The following is a 17,252-nucleotide window of genomic DNA, read 5'->3' as shown; positions in this document are numbered from 1 at the left end:
GATGGTTTCATTAAAATTTTCATCTGACTCAATAATTCACCAAAAAAGAAGCAAAAAAAGTCCCAAATAAGAAAACAAAGTTCTGTGGCAGAACTTAGTCTTCTCTATTTTTCCTACCCCCATTAATCATCTCATGACCGCCCAGATTTATCTTCCTTTGGAGGGGACCGACCCCTAGGTTGGGAACAACTGGACTAAACTTCCTAACTTTACATAACGTAGTCAAAACCATCTCCACCTCGACCAGCTACAACAGAGTAATGTTACTTACAAATTGATAGCAGGAATTTTACTTCTTATGGATACTTTTCCTAATTACTAATTAAAGGATATTAAAAATTATTCCACCACTGCATGAAGTTAAACAGACCAAAAAAGCACACATACATGTTGAAGCACCAGCACATACTGTACACAAGCGCACACGCACGCACACACACACACACACACACACACACACACACACACACACAAGCTTTCGCCCTCCAAGAGCTCTGGTTTCATGTGACCACTGCATGCCTTATAACAGAGGCAGGCCTGACTGAGATCAAAAGGCGGATAAAACAAAAATACCAGAAAATAAAGAACGCAAGAGTTTTGAAACAAAGGAGAGAGCGCCGGGTCGAGGAACATTTGGGAAGCTGAAGGTTTTTGGGGAAAAAATAACATGTCTCAGCCTTTGTGACAAATACTTTCAATAAGCAAAACACCGACAAGAGTCAGCAGGGCTAGGACGACATCTCTGTCACCAACCAAAGACAGACACATATACAAACTCCACTGTCTTAGATGTTTGGCAAGACTGTTAACTACACTGCAACCTGATAAAAATGTCTTCTTTTTTGCCAGTGCAAAACAGTGCAACTTTACAGCTGTTCAACACATAGTGGAACAATCTGCAATCAAGCACTAGGGGTGGGGGGGAACAATCAATGCAGCATAGTATGGCGATATATTCCCGCGGCAATACTGTATCGATACACAGACGCCAAGTATCGCTCTATTATTATATATGTGTTGGTCAGTTTGTCTGCATGACAATCCCATTTTGCAGCAATAAAATTGAAGTGAGACGAACAAACAGAAAAATGTGTCTTTTTAGATAAAACAGATCTTGAAAAGGTTTCCTTTTGGGGACATACTGTAATTGAAGAATGAATTATTTGAAGTTGTAAAAAGGTAATAAATTGCAATATATCGCAGAATAATGCAATATGTTTAAAATCTGAATAATATTGTATCGTGACATAAGTACTGTGATGATATTGTATCGTGAGGCCTCTGGTGATTCCCCCCCCATCAAGCACCACAAAATAGATAAGGATAAGTCTGGTGATAATCTATATTTTTCTTATTGTCAATAGATCCCATGAAAAGATCCTGTGTACCAAATTTCATGGCAATTCATCCAATAGTTGTTGAGATATTTCAGTCTGGACCAAAGTGGTGGACTGACAGACCAACATTGCCATCCCTTGTGCCAAGCCTCCAGCATGTGAGCATCTCATCTCAAACATAGACAATTCACTTCTCTTTTTTATTGCACTATAATCATCTCAACATAGACAATCATTTTCTCTTTTTATTGCACTATTTGCACATTAACATTAACACTGTACATTTCATATTTTATTTATTATTACTGTATATTTGTTTTTATTATATATGTTAAAAGTCTGGATAATATATGTTGTTTGGATACCTGGAGTGGTAACAAAAATAATTTCCCCCTGGGATTATTAAAGTATTTCTGATTCTGATGGCTAATAACTATTAAAAACCCATCAATGAGCCACAATGTTGCACTGGATTACATCTTTCTACATAACAATGAACATGCTAGTTTATTCTCTACGCTGCATTGCACTATGCACTAGTTACAACAGACACACTGTGTATGTAGCACAGCATGCATTGACACTTTGCCCTCACCACATGTTAAAACGACCAAACACCCCACAGTGTGCTGCCAGATAAATCGTACTTTTTATCGTCAGCGTGATTTGAATATGTGCGATGAACACATCGCCTGAAACACAATGAATAAGGAAAATCATTGTATTTAGGGATGGGTACCAAAACTGTACGGGGGCTAAAACTGTAGTATTTATCATGACGCTGCAGCCTCTCCCTGCTCTCTGTCGGGGCTGAGCGTAGCCTAATTAAGTGCAATAAAACCTTCACGGGTAAAAAGTCAATACACCTGTTCAACAAGTATGAACATGTAGACATATTGAAAGCGACATTTTTCATCCATCCATATTTTCACGTTTTACACAAGCACAGCGCGCTAGCTTGGCTAATAAGCTAAAACAAAAGCTTTTCACAAAAGTCTAACTGTTTATCTTTGCAAATTGCAAATTCTTATAAACTGAGACAAACCAGCCCCTTCTCTCTCCTTCAGCGGTAATTTCACATGGCTAATTATTATGCACGTCAATGACGTCTCCAATGACTGATACTGATTGATGTCTGTGACAAATAAATCTCTTGAATCTTCATTCTTTCTGAACTTGACTCAGTATTTTGATGTCAGGAATATTATTTATTTTATTGACATTTTAGAATGTTTCCGGTGAGGGTTAGAGTTTTTTATTGTGACTTTGCTGTTGTAAACATTACTGCTGCTGCTTTACAAACAACATCTAGCCTAATTATAATCCTGTTCTGAATTCAAAGACAACCAGGCTAACATGTATGTATGAAGGTTAAAAAAAAAAATGTAAGGGGATATAACTCTGGAACAAGTTACTCTCTGACAGTCGCACTATTACAGATGTAGCTCTTTTTGGATCAAAACGCAAACCTTATTTATTTAGAATGGCTTATAGTACATAGTAGTGGTGTGACAATTTCCCTCTCCTCCTGTTTCTATGCAACCTTTTCTGATTTTACTGTTTTCTATGTTTCATTCTTTTTATTGTATGTTATGTTGTTTTATTATTGGTCCTTGATGTAAAGCACTTTGGATACCTGCTGGTTGATGTAAATTGCTATATAAATACATAATAAAAAAGAGACTTACTATTGTGCGCAGTCGATGAGTTGATATTCGTTGGACCTTTCCCAGCAGGACTGCACACCCATGTCCTGCCAGAGGATCTTTGCATGGTCATAAAACTCCTGGAAAGAGAAAAAGGGGTTTATATCAACAGCATACCACAACAGGCTCTCGTTTTAGGATCCCTGAAATACAGATATGATATCACAAAAAGAGCTGTGTGTCAATAAAACAAGAATCTTGCATAGCATTATTCTCTAGTTTTTTTAAGAGAGAAGAGAGAAAAGAAAAAAGAAGAAATGCTGTTACAGTGAAGACCCACTGAACACAATGCAAAGTTCCCCCCCGCCCCGTCCCTGACCTTCAAACTTACAGATACGAATAAAAACCAAGTGTTGGAGAAAGTGCAAGTTGCTCATTCACACGTTTGAAGAGAAATGGTGTTAGAAAGTTCTTCATTATCATACATAAACTATACCGAATGCAGCACACAACAAATGATCGACTTTACACATTGGTGGATGGCAATATAGGAAAGAGTTGTTGCTGGTTGGTATCTTTGGATGAGATCTGTGTCGCTGGCTTAAAACGGTATTTCCTGTCCGAGTCTCAGTTGCTGAAAACGTTAGGGACAGATGAAGGGAGGCAGTGATACTCCCCGGCTCAGTTTGTAGTTGAAGGCCGACTCGGAGAGAAGCAGCAGATGAGCGGGCTCTGACAGAGGCAGGAAACAGAACAGTTCACCGAGTTCATGAAGAAATGGAGAGCTTTGTAAGGACACAAGGCTAGGCTGTCACTACACAGGGGCCTATCTCTTCACTACGATCTGCAGTTGGTCACATACAACCTGATCAAGCACAAACAAGCCATTATGAGTTATAGAGTTTTACTGCATACCCTTAAAATACTTGATGTAAGTATGCAGGTTTCGCAGTGACAACCATGTTACTGACAGATATACACAAGTTTGGAAAAGCAGATGTGATGTCTGACGTGGATAAATGGGACGAGGTTTAAAACTAGCAGAGTTGTCTGTCAGTTATATATCATATTACAAAACTGTCAAACATGAGTAATTATTGATTAATTTTGCATCCCAAGAGGGGGTACGAGGGGGTTAACCAGTTTGGTTTACAGACAGAGTGGTATAACTTAGTATACAAGTTGAGGAAATGCAAGTTGATCAATGAGTTAACCAATTACCTATGTATAGCTACTTTCAGATCCTGTTTGAAAAAAGACAGCGCTCTAAAAACATGCTACAGAATTATACACTTCAATTTGAATTAAACTGCATTAATAAAATGAAGCTGAGGAAAAGGTCATTTGAGTAATCTACCAGGTGACATATTAGAGGTATCATATCCCTGATATTGCATGTAGGGATTGATATTTTAAAATTTTAAATGTTGTAATTTTTTTTCTGAGATATTCAAAGTTTTTGGGGGCAAATCTCACTCTTTTCAACTCTTTCAGACATAGGAAATGCATTAAAAAAATGTCCTCCATAGTTTTGAAGCAACTTTCAAAACATTGCTACAGCATGACATTGGTTCAGAGAGTGATTCTGTTTATACAACATCTACTTCATGTCTGCCTGTTCATGTCTGTTGTTGCTCTTAAAGAGGTTTCTCCCTTTTTTCCTGTTGAAGGATTTTTTGTAGTTTCTCCTGATCCAAATCAAGGATTTTTATGAACAGAGGGTGTCATATGTTGTAAAAAAAATAAAAATAAAAATAATAAAATAACAAGCCAAATTTGTGATTTCGAGCTATTCACATTAAATAAAATTCACTTGACTAACTTGACTACAATGACTGTCACTGCACTACACTGGGAGCAAAGAGGTGGGCATGGCAATCGGTCTGAGTTAAAAAATGTATCTTGCATGAAGGCCATAATCCATTTCATTATTAACATTTAAGGAGACTTTTTTATATGAATAATAACAACAAGGATTACTGATTAGAAATTAAGCTTGAAAGGAAATCAAGACTTTGGAGATTCAATCTTGGCCTTGGTGCTTATTTTCTCTTCCTCTCTTCCTCAGCTAAAGGCAGAGTCAACCAGTTCAACTGGTTTCCAGTGGGCCCTAAGGCCAGGCGAGGGGGAGTGGGCTGAGGAGGAGGCGGGTGGAAGAGTTGGAGGAGAGGCTGAGCCTATAAACTAGTTTTATACTGTATTCTCTTTCCTGAACAACCACCCATCCACGGGCAGAATCGAAAGCCAAACCTTTTTGCTTCTGGGAACTAATGCTATATTAAACGTTGCTTTAGGTAACCAGCTATCATTGTGCTGAAATCACTATCTAAAATAACAACTGTTACCCTGCTGTAACCCTCCAAACCCCACATGAAAAACTCAGTTTCAGATCAAAGTGAGTGCTGGTCTTTCCCTCTTCAGTGGAAGTGACTGACTGACTGACAGCCCGAGGGAAGGGTCAGCTTGAAATAGGCCCGCATGATAAATTTGCCATGAAGTTGCAGAGACAATATCAGGAGACTTCCTTTTGCTTACACGCATATACACTCACTTTTTACTGGAAACTCAGCTGCTAAAAACAAAGCTATATGGTGGAAACAACCAGTTTAAACACTGAAGCTATCCTGCTGGGAAAAAAAACAGGGAGGACACAGTGTTCTTCCTCTATACGTAACCTTTCCCATATTAGAAAACAGCTTAAATGTCACTTCTATTCTCTAAATGTTTGTTCCACTTAGGGCTGAACGATTAATTGCATTTGCTATAATATTGCGATATGTTAAAACGCGATTTCCTAATCGCAAAGGATGCGATTTGGTCACATGACTCGCGAGAGCAAATCAGTCTGCTAACGCAACGATAGCCTCTCTGAACAAGTGCACACGGCAGCACGCAACTTCACGAGGGGGAGGGGCTGGAGGCAGCTCCTCTCTGTGCACTGTAAAAAAATACACTGGTGTGTGTGTGTGTGTGTGTGTGTGTGTGTGTGTGTGTGTGTGTGTGTGTGTGTGTGTGTGTGTGTGTGTGTGTGTGTGTATAGATATATACTATATACTATATTTTTACTTATTTAACTGTCTAGTGTGTAATTGTGTGTTCATACTATAAATTATTATATTACTATTCTTTGTTGAATAATACAGAAGACAAAGAGCTTAAAAAAATAATCGAATCGCAATATTTGGGGAAAAAAAATCGCAATTAGACTATTTTCAAAAATCGTTCAGCCCTAGTTCCACTGATTGATTAAAGCTACATATCACTCTTTAAATTTAAGAAACATGCTTCTTTTAGACCACCATATCAAATCAAAGTATCCAGATGTGTGTGATTTTATCTTTGAAAACCCTTTGATGTTGACTAAAATTTAAAATAAATCACCATAGTTTGATTTATTGGGGGTTTGAACTGCTGGTCATGATCTTTTATTGATATACTGAAATATACCAAACATGTTGTTTTTTTAAAACAGAGCTGCAACTAATGATCTTTTTCATTATCTATTAATCTGCTGATTATTTTCTTGATTACTTGGTTTATCAGAATTTCCTAAAGCACAACATGGCATGTTCAAATGTCTTGTTTTGTTCGACCAGCAGTCCCAAACCCCAAACTATAAAATTTTCAATTATATAAAACAGAGAAAAGCAGAGAAGTATCACTTTTAAGAAGGGCGGAATGTGAAATAAATCATCAAAACTGTCACATACTTTATTTGCGGTCGATCAACTAATCTATTATTCGACTGATTGTTTCAGCTATATCGAAAAGTTTTATCATAATCGGTTATGGTCTTATTACCATTTCTGACAATGCAGTGAGTCTCTGAGAGGGTGCCAGGAGCAGACTGCAGCTCAGGGGGGAATCCCTCTGAGTCTCAGTGTTTCTGGAGGACAGGTCCCTCTAGACACATTTAGGGTTATTACAGACAATCAGTGTTAATAGGCGGTGTGGATCTCTCAGGTGAGAGGCTCATTCAATTGACAGCCTCCCAAGCGGAAGCACACCTGCGAATTACTTAATCACTGTGCAAACACACAGGGCGGACTCATAAAGGCTGCCGTGGGAGGTACCATACTCATCTATAGCACAAATTGCCAGGGGACCTCCTTGGCAGGCTAGATATGATACTCCATGACGTTTAAAAGCAGTTATAATGAGACATTGAGACCAATTTCACAACAAACATCTGAAAAAATAAAAACATGTATAAAAATGGAAGCTGAAAAATAGTACACAGACAAACTAGACTGTGATTAAGATTTGCAACTGTTAAAAGCCTCAATTCTAAAACCTTTTCCCACCAAAATAAGCGTGTATGTGTTATATGCTGTATATGCTCCTTTCCCATTGCTAGCAGACGAGTGTGCCTATCTGTTTTTCTTTCTGGTGTGTCACATTCAACGTCACATACGCACCGGAAAACAGTTCTTTTTTTTAAATATCTACTTACTTATTCAGTCTCTTCTAAACTCCTGGCCAACTAAGTTAGGACGATGTGCAAGCGCTGCTTGGGGGGAGACGGACGGAATTTGTGGCTGAGATAACAAAGTTCCCACTGGAGACGACGCACATCATAGCATCACTCCGGAAAAGGGGCGAAAATTTGCATGTCCACCCAGGTTTCATGTTCTCATCACTGCCGATAGAAGCTGGAGCCGATAAATACTGTGACTAGTGCAGTCATTTGTCCCAGGAGTGAATGCCGCTTGTAATCTTTCCCACTAAAGACGCCAGATGTTAGTGGGTGTTAGTGGGTTTTTTTGGCAAGTAGGAAAGGCGTATACGTTTAGAGCTTCAACTAACTGAGCATTATTTTCATTATCAATTAATCTAGCCATTATTTTAAGGAATAGATCATATGGTCTACTTAATGTTTAAAAGAAAATAGTGGAAAATGTCTTGTTTTGTCCAACCAGCAGTCCAAAATCCAGTTCAGTTAAATATCATAGATGAAACCATAGACGTTTTGGCATTTTTGTTTTAAAAACATTACTTAAAGCAACACTATGTAACTTTTCCCGCTTCGGTCCCCCTACAGGTTGGAAGCAGAATTGTCCATTACATTACATTGTCTAGTTCATTCGAACTACAGATCCGCTACCCGATCTGGCAAACTTGCATTATGTAATGTAATGGACAATTCCGCTTCCAACCTGTAGGGGGACCGAAGCAGGAAAAGTTACATAGTGTTGCTTTAAGTAATGTTTTTATAAATAAAAATTAAAATAATTAATAAAAACTAATTAAATAATTAGTTGACTATCAAAATTGTTGCCAAATACTGCCTCTGGTAATAAGATGAGATACTTTAATGATACTACACTTGAATAGGCCTCCAGATGACATTAGACTAAGAGATTATTAGTATAAAATGGGACTTGCAGTTGAAAAAAGGAAACAAAATAGTGCAGAAGTCAGAGAGTCAATAGATCCCAAGGATTGAAGTTGCAACTTACCGAAGGAAACTCAAAATCCTTCTGGTTTACTTGGTTCAGGACATAATCGATTCGGCATTTGTTTGCAGGACAGGCTAACTGGCATGGCGGTGTGAGCGTAGTCATGGCAGCCACAATCGTCTGGATGGTGGAAACAAAAGAAGAAAACTTAATACAATAATTTGTTAGAAAAACCCACAACAGGGTTAATAGTCAACCCTATTTTGTTTACATTTACGTCTTAAAGCTCCTTTACATCCACACGACAGAGAGAGCTTCATTTTAATGAGCTACATGTTTATTTTGAAGTGCTGCATGAAGTTTTTACTTCTGATTAATAAATACTGATTACTCAGTATTTTAATAGCATTCAGAAAATCAGTTAAGTAAAGTTCTTTTATGCATAACATCGGTAATACTTTTTTTTTTTTACTTTATGACAAACAGACTGCATTGTGGACTCCAGGTTGGAACCTTTTAGCAAATCTGTCATCATTGCTCCAAATACGGAGGGAAAAGCACTACAAAACATTCTTACCTCTATAGCTTCTTTAATGTTGTTTTTAATATCATGTATTTTCTGTTTTTTCTCCCTGTGAAGAACAAAGAAGGGTTCATGTTATTACACAAAAGCATAAATTACAAGAATTAAGCACTATCACCTCGAGTCGATTATCAACAGTCAAAAAGGTCAATCACTTTGATGCTAATAAAAACATATTACTATTATTTCCAAAATATGGCTCCATGGGGATATACAGTATATCAGCTGTAAATCCAAATATGGATAACGTAGCTAATGTATTTAGAAGAAACTGGGTTTTTTTTTCTGTGTTAGTGCCAGCAGATTTTGGTAGGGATTTGCTGTGTAACATAAACCTCTCTTTGTCAGCCTGGAGGTGAATTTTATCAGACATCAGTATTATGGCTGCTCCAGATGCACAGATACCTTTATTTGGCTGACCGAGTGCAGGAGTCTACTTGCTGATACCGAATCAGCAGAACTTGTCTTCATTCTGGCAATGACATTTATTAAACAGAAAACAGCAGAGTGGAGATGTGGAGGACAACACGGACTGTTACTGTACATTGTAGGGTGTTTTTAAGTCCAATATTAACTACAGACTACCATGAGCACATCGTAGGATCCAAAGTATTAGCAAATATGATATGCTCTGTATTGTCATCCACTTTTTGTCTTAAAGACAAACACATACACACACAGCATGGCACTCAAGTTTATGCAATCCGTGGGCTTCACTGATACCAGTAGTAAAGGTCTAACGTCACACAGGTCTTTCAGAATCCAGACAAAAGACAAGTTTGGCAAGTCAGATTTGATACTGAAATTCCCCAAATGAAACAACCTTAGAGCTGCTTACACAATTAGGCAACTGCATAGTGTGATTTCTTCTGAATGACCCACGGCAAAATAACTCAGTATATCAGAGCAACACTAAGCATACCCATGCGTGTTACATTTCAGGACTGTGCAGTATATGTTGTCGACATTAGAGCAGCCTGTAATACTCATGTTGAGCAGAATGATTTCAAATTAAGAGCATGGATGAATGTGTTCCGTTTTAAAGGACTTTTGTGAAAAAGTAACACCATCAGTGTTGCTGCATCGCTGCTGTAATCAAAACTTTACCCTGACTTAGGATGTTGTGGAGGACAACAAAGTTTCAGCCTTGAAATGGAGAAATCTATGTCTTAAGGACAATTCTCTTTTCTTAGTGAGCATCTTTGTTGTCTTTTAGTATTGGGTGATACTGTCTTGATATCTATAACCTAATATCTGTCATATAAAAATGTTTGTGGGATGACGATTGGTGCTTTCAGAAGATATAAAACTTCAGAGGAATTAATAATAATAATGAGGATATGATGACCAAAAAGTTACAGATATTCATTTTACTGAGCTTAAAAGTCGACTTACAGAAAAAGCAACTCCTGTATCTATGTATTTCTTGTTTTGACGTGAAAAACGTTATGTTAACTGTTCCTAATAATTGCTACCACAGCTTTAATTAGGGATAGACCGATTATCGTAGGGATGTCACGAGAACCGATACTTCGGTACCAACTCGGTACCAAAATTCTGAAAACGTGCCAAACAAAACAAAAAAAATTGTTGATCAATCTATTAGTAGACTGACAGAAAATAAAATGTTTTTTGATAAACAACTGAATTAACTGTCAAACATTCCCTTGTTCCGGGGTCTTAAATGTGAATATCATCTGGTTTTCTTTGTTTGTTTTTTTAGATAATAAACTGAATATCTTCGGGTTTTACACTGCTGGTCGGACAAAACAAGACATCTGAGGATGTCACCTTGGGCTCCGGGAAACTTTGACGGGCATTTTTCACCATTTTAGGACATTTTGTAAACCAAATGATTAATTGAGAAAATAATCAGCACATAATGAAAATAATCATTACCTGCAGCCCTATTTTACAATATATATTTTTATCACAATAAATAAAGACGCTCTAAGACAACAGAGGGCCTTGGTTCTTAGGTTTCTTGCAACTTTTTTAGTGTATTAGTTCTGACTCCACTGCAAAAAGTTCTCAAAGTCAGGGAAACCAGTGATCAGACGGGCTGTATTCAATATTTAGGGGGAAAAAAGGGGTCTGGGATTGCCTCCACACGACTCTCACAGGCCGTTCCCAAACTCGTCAAATACCGACTCTTTGTCACAGCCCTCGGCATCTGACACCAACGCACAAGGCACTCACATGCACTAACAAGACCGGACCGGCTATCAAAAACAAAGAACAGAGAAGCACTGATTACAACACACACAGAGGGAGTGTGACTTCATTCTCTGCTCAGGACGCTATTACTCCACTATATCTTTACATAGCAAAGAGTTTTTTACTGCTACATTAATGTTCTGAATATCAAGTACAGCCCCTTTAACATTTTAGATTACTAAACAAAATGACTAAGAAACACCCTCAATCGGATTATTTCCTTAAAGGAAGGAGATGTTTGAACTTTGTAAGAGTAGTTTTAGAGAGCTTCTCTCGGTTCCTCGTTCCTTTATTTCACTCAGAGCGACCGCAGTACGACAGAGAGAGAAAGAATACATTCCTCACATTGGACCTTCACAACAAAACAAAAAAGCACTGGCCCTCTCTCACCTTCATCCCTCCTATATTACTGTGTCACTCCCCATCATGTCCCCCTGTCCTTATCCTCCTCATCCTCCCAGCGCCTGGCGCTGCCAGCCCTGCACCCAGAGGGGAAACCCAGCAAGGTGAACTCCCCCGGGCCCAAAGAGCGCAAACAACCCTGGAGCTTAACGCTTCTGGGGAGTGACAGCCAACTGTGGATTTGTCATTACACCAGAGCGTCTGGGTCTGTGAGGAGCATCTGTTCAACATGACCCAAAAATAAGCACATGATGATACTCCTACCCTAAAACCCCTTTCTAGGAAACAGATGATTAAGAATAGAAAAATGGGACAATTGTTTCCATTGCATCAACTTGGGATTGAGTTTTCGGAAATTCACAAGATAGGGGGGCTAGAAAACGTCAAGGGAAATGTTTCCATGAAAACCTGAAACGGATAAAGCATTCTTCTTGTGTCATGCGAACTTGGGAGTATTTACTCCAAAACATTACAGAAATCTGCCCAAAATATTTAACTTCATATCAGATAGTTTAAAAAAAAAACTACGAAAGAGTCTATCCCTTCATGCCAATAGAAATGGGAAAAACAAACATTTGTTTACTAGCCAGGCGATCAGTTTCAGTCAATGAAGATCCTTTTATGTGTAGAAATTCATCCGACGTTTTCCTGCTAATAACGTTACAAAATAAGAGGACAAGTTTTTTTCTAGCTACAATAATGGTGAGATGTTTTATATTTGGATTATTGTTAGTTCTATGTTTAGTATTGGAGCTGGCTGTATGCATGTTTTGTAAAGGATAAGGTAAGTGTTATGGATATTATAAATATGAGGATATAATATTGTCTAGGATTGGAACATTGTAATATTGTTATTCCCATTATTGATTAATCTACTGATTGTCTTCTCAATAGTGAAATAGTGAAAAAAAAGCTCATCACAAGTTCATCAAATGTCTTGTTCTGTCCAACAGTCCAAACCCAAAGACATTTAGTTAACTGTAATATTAACTGAATAAATATGATATTTAAACACACTAAAAACAGCAAATTCTCCCATTTGAGAAGTTGAAACCAGGGAATATTTTCCATGTTTGTTTGAGAAATAACTAAAATGATCAATCGATTATTTTCTATCCAATGATTTATAACAATATCTATGTCTTTTAAAAGTCATAGTGGTTTAGTGATGAAGTGCGCTGTATGAGTGTGTGTGATTGACAACAGAGATACAGAATAAAACATGGAGGGAAACCAACACTTACTCTGCGTTGAAGCCATTAACGTGCAATATTCGCATCTGTTTAACTATCGTGCTTTTCCCAGATTCACCAGCCCCTGAAAGTAAAAAAGAGGACAGAAAAATGTTTAAGAGTTACAGTACAAAACCTCCTCAAAAGGGCACCGACTCAAACATCCAGAATGGGGATCCATCTAAAACTAGCGGATTATGTTTTAAAGCTTGTCGTTGGATATTGGATCTGTGAGGGTTTAGGCATTTTGGTGTCTTAGTTACTAGCAGTTACTCTTCAGGTTAAGATTTTACATGATAAGCTTATAAAATACAATGAATTGTTAAATATTAAGTAACATTAGTTCCCAACCTACTGTATTTAGCTTGTGTCCCCTTACAAAAAAAACAGTGTAGTTGGGGTCCCTTGTCATGTTTCACATTAGCACTGATTGAATTATTAGCAGTTCCACCAAAAAGACATTTCTCCTCCAAAATGACCATAATCCATTATTTCACAAAGTAGCAAAGACAACAGAAAAGTCAAAAAAATGAATACAAAAAAGGATAACTACCTCGACCAGCCACAACAGTAAAATGCTACTTATGCATTGTTGCATCAGTGCTAACAATCTAAAAGATGATGTATTTTCTGTAGAATGAGTACCTTTAATACTTTTTAGTAACATTTTGCTGATAATACATCTGTTCTTTCATTTAGGTAAGAGACTGTAGGTAGGAGAAGTGTTTTTTTCTTCGTCTTTGAGCAGAAGTGAGATGTCCTTAAGCCCTGATAAATACTTTAAAGAATCAAGAAAATGTCATTCTCCATAATACCGGCATGATAAAATGTGTTAGACGGTCACACATGTTAACAATGAAAAAGAGAAAGCCTAGCCTGGACACAAGGAGCTAGGCTACAGTCCTGCAATTTAGAGCCTGGGTGTAAGTGTACAGATCTGGGATCAATTTCAGATTAGAATGAACAGGACAGTCTTTCAAGGGAAGATAGTAATCCTAATAGTAATCCTAATTTGCTCTCCGTACTTCAAGAGGCTTGGAAACTCAAAACTTTTTTTCTGAAGTAAAACTTTTATTTAAATGTTTACTTCATGTTTTTTTGATCCTCCTTGTCGTCCTTGGCTATTAGCAGCAACTGCATGGAGGAGCGGTGGGGGCGTGTGCACGATCACGGAAGGCTTGTATCATGTGGACGCGCCGACAGTGTTGTCATTACTTAGAATTCCTCATGGGGGCGACATAAACTACCTACTATAGCTTTTAATTGTTAGATTTTGTGAGTAAAATCTGAATCTGCAATGTAACCAGAAATATTTCTCTGTCAAGTTAATGTAGTAGTACAATGTTTTCCTATGTTATTAGTATACAGTTTGTTTGTTTTTTGTTTTGTTTTTTTGGGGCTTTTCCACCTTTAATTTAATAGGACAGCTAGGTGAGAAAGGGGAGAGAGAGGGGGAAGACATGCAGGAAATGCATGCCACAGTATACAGTTTTTTTAACTGCTTTGGGCCTTTCTGTAAGTTATTTCAGGGTAAAATGACTTAGAATAGTAACATAGCCTATTCAATATTTTTATGACTAAACATAATAAATCTAAAGCTGTTTGGGACCCTTTTACCTTGGGCCCCCAGGCAGTTGCCTACATTCGTTAATGGTAAAGTCTGCTCTTGGTGTTTTTTTTCTGTGAACCAGAGTGCATTTTACCGGTGTTTCTGACTGTGAGTAGGACTTGGGTATGTGACGCAACTATGTTATGGCAGGTGTACTGCTCAAGACCCAAGAAAGCAGTGTCGAGTTTGTAGTTGTGGATGAGCGGTTCTCAAGAAAGCTGCAAGCAGCAATACCACAGGCCAAGCAATCGTTCCGTTCCGATCGGGCATGTTTTAAAATGAATAATAGTCAACGACCAGTAGCTGGTGTAGACAGGATTATGCAAAGGTGAGTGTGGAGTCTGAAACATAGCATCAAACATTAAGTCTATAGGCCTAAATGACTCAAGGTGAATCCACACTGAACACACAAACACACAGTTTGCCTGTGCTGTCCTGTAGGTCTGAAAAGACCTCCCAGCCTCTGCATGCTGCCTTCACACAAATGCTGTCTGTCTGTCCACCATCTCTCACATGTTTTGTAATCATGCTCCATATTAACCCATGAATGCAGCAGACACAGGCCAGCTTTTCAACTGTCCTGTGTCAAGACACTGAAAAAGCTGGTGGTGTAGTGACATCATGTCATTGCATCATATATTGATGCTTCACTGTTATACGCTGGGGGAAAAAAAGTCATGGGTACAATCTGAAACAATCTCTATTACATTTGTATTAACAGAAGAAAACACACACAAAACCTACCTAATAGTAGTAGCCGGTGAGTCGCCCGGTATATCTGTTTGTCTTTTTGGAGCTGCTTCTCTATCTTTTTGTTGGCTTCCCTCTGTGCCTTCTCCTCATTTCGTTGGTCTTCAGTCTTACTATTGCCAAGACAGCCCATCTTCCCAAAACCCCAGTAATAGGTTCAGGGGGAGGCAGGGTGGGTGGGTAGGTAGGTAGGTAGGTGAGTGAGGAAGGAGTGAGGGTGTTGATCAGAAGCAAATCAATCAACCCTAAATTCCTAAACTGGCCCAACAGAGGAACACCCGTCTCAAAATGGGTGGCATTTATGTTGCCAGATGAAACAAGATGTAAACCCGTTAGTAGACAGTGGGTTCCACCAGACTTTGGCACAATATTTATGGATGGATGTGGCTATTTACTGGCAATTCATCAACATGAGATCACTCAACAACAACAAAAAAGCGGAGCAACGATGCCGCCCTCTCAGACGCTTGATTCTTGTGTTTTTCACTGTAAATCCGCAATGAAGTCATCAACATTAATATGAGTGGATGTGAAATTTCCAGCCTTGCAATGTACATGAATGAACGTCGGTGGTCCTGTTTGTTTAAATGTGTTTTCAATTTTACACGCTGTCTTTTAAAACACATAAATATATTCACGCTATTTTGTTTAATTTTCTTAGCAAATGTCTCCTCTGGAGCCCATCTTCGGCAGTTATCTCACACTGCCATTCAATTCATTTCCACTCACAATCCTATGTTTCTCGACCTCCCCCCCCACCCCCCCCCACCCCCACACTTAGATATATATTTTATGTTATTATCTTTAGATGTTATTTGCAGTCCACCTAATCAAAGCTCATCAGAGGGCGGATGGGGGGAAAATTAAAAATAAATATTTCCTTTTAAAATGACGGCATGTGAATCATCAGGCTACAATGGGGCTTCTTTCTCTATCACAACAGTCTTGCAAGTCCGTCACATTATACACCTTTTTCTTTTGGGAGGAGGGGAGGGGGGAGTTGTAGTCGTTGATGTTAGCAACCTTATCAATAATATCCAGTTTTTAGCCGATGTCAAAATGATTTCCTCTCCCCGTCAACAGATGCTGGAGCTTGCTTTTTCGGAGGGTTTGACCAAACCCAAAAGGCCCCTTCTCCGTCCTTATTCTTTCTGTAACGTTAATTTGTATTTCTCCTCACATCGTACAGCTTCTTTTTTTTGGCAGTTAGATGTCCTTGAATATACCTCGACATCCAGGTGATATTCGTGGGAAAATCCTCCGCTATATTCTCGTTTGGCGCAGGTACAGCCCGCTGTCAAGTCTCTCAGATTTTTGTATTCCCTTTGAATCCGTGTAGTAGATTATGGTTACATGTGCATGATACATGAACATACCGCGGTGTTTTCAATCACTGGTCCAGCGGCGAGACAGTTATGTTTCACCGCCGAGAGGCCGCGTCTGCTCCGGTGAACCGCTCGGGGAAATGAGAATCGTTTTCTTTGCGGTGTTACTCTAAATTATTTTTGCCCCCTTTTTTTCTCTGAGGATTGTATATTGAGATAGATAGCGTTGAGGTGGGGTGGGGCAAACGGCTCTCACGGAACCCTGGGAACGAAGAACAGTGGTCAAGCTTCGCGTGACGAGAATTTCAACTTCCGGTTGGAACTTTCACAATAACATACAGAGCCCATTACTCTGTTGGAATACAAAAAAATCCAACTCTCATACAGTGATAAGGACTATAAAGTAATTTATAATGATAAATATATTATATTTATATTATATATTATTTTTCATTCATTTTTTTTATTTCATGTAGCCTTTCTATTTTACATTATTGAGGAAGGCATCTGAAAATGTCACTATACATCACTGTAAATAACTTGTATGTGACAATTAAACTTGAATTAATTTGATTAAATACCGATAAGTCACTTTATTAGGAAAAGATGGGATTCATTCATGGACTTCCTGACAGCAGTAGAAGTACCCTGATCCTTAATTTAAGTTAAAGCAATGGTGGAAAGTAACTAAATATGTGTACTTTTACTCCACTCCACTACTATTAAAAGGGCAAATATTGGACTTCATAGTT

The 17,252-nt window shown here is 38.4% G+C and overlaps 1 protein-coding gene across 1 annotated transcript in view; it reads right to left on the bottom strand.

The window, feature by feature from the left end:
* LOC116051389 (guanine nucleotide-binding protein G(s) subunit alpha-like) overlaps positions 1–16,790 on the bottom strand; it is a 35,588-nt gene extending 18,798 nt beyond the window's left edge. The window contains exons 1-5 of the mRNA XM_031301770.2: positions 15,170–16,790; positions 12,829–12,901; positions 8,960–9,014; positions 8,443–8,562; positions 3,026–3,123 (exon numbers count right to left, since the gene is read on the bottom strand). Coding sequence (XP_031157630.1) covers positions 3,026–3,123; positions 8,443–8,562; positions 8,960–9,014; positions 12,829–12,901; positions 15,170–15,308 — 485 coding nt within the window. The 5' untranslated portion in view covers positions 15,309–16,790. The remainder of the gene's footprint in view (positions 1–3,025; positions 3,124–8,442; positions 8,563–8,959; positions 9,015–12,828; positions 12,902–15,169) is intronic.
* Positions 16,791–17,252: the final 462 nt, after the last annotated feature.

The sequence above is a fragment of the Sander lucioperca genome, chromosome 6, assembly GCF_008315115.2.
Source record: "Sander lucioperca isolate FBNREF2018 chromosome 6, SLUC_FBN_1.2, whole genome shotgun sequence".
Taxonomy (NCBI): domain Eukaryota; kingdom Metazoa; phylum Chordata; class Actinopteri; order Perciformes; family Percidae; genus Sander; species Sander lucioperca.
The sequence above is the reverse complement of the archived record's forward strand: the minus strand, read 5'-3'. Positions and strand labels throughout refer to the sequence as shown.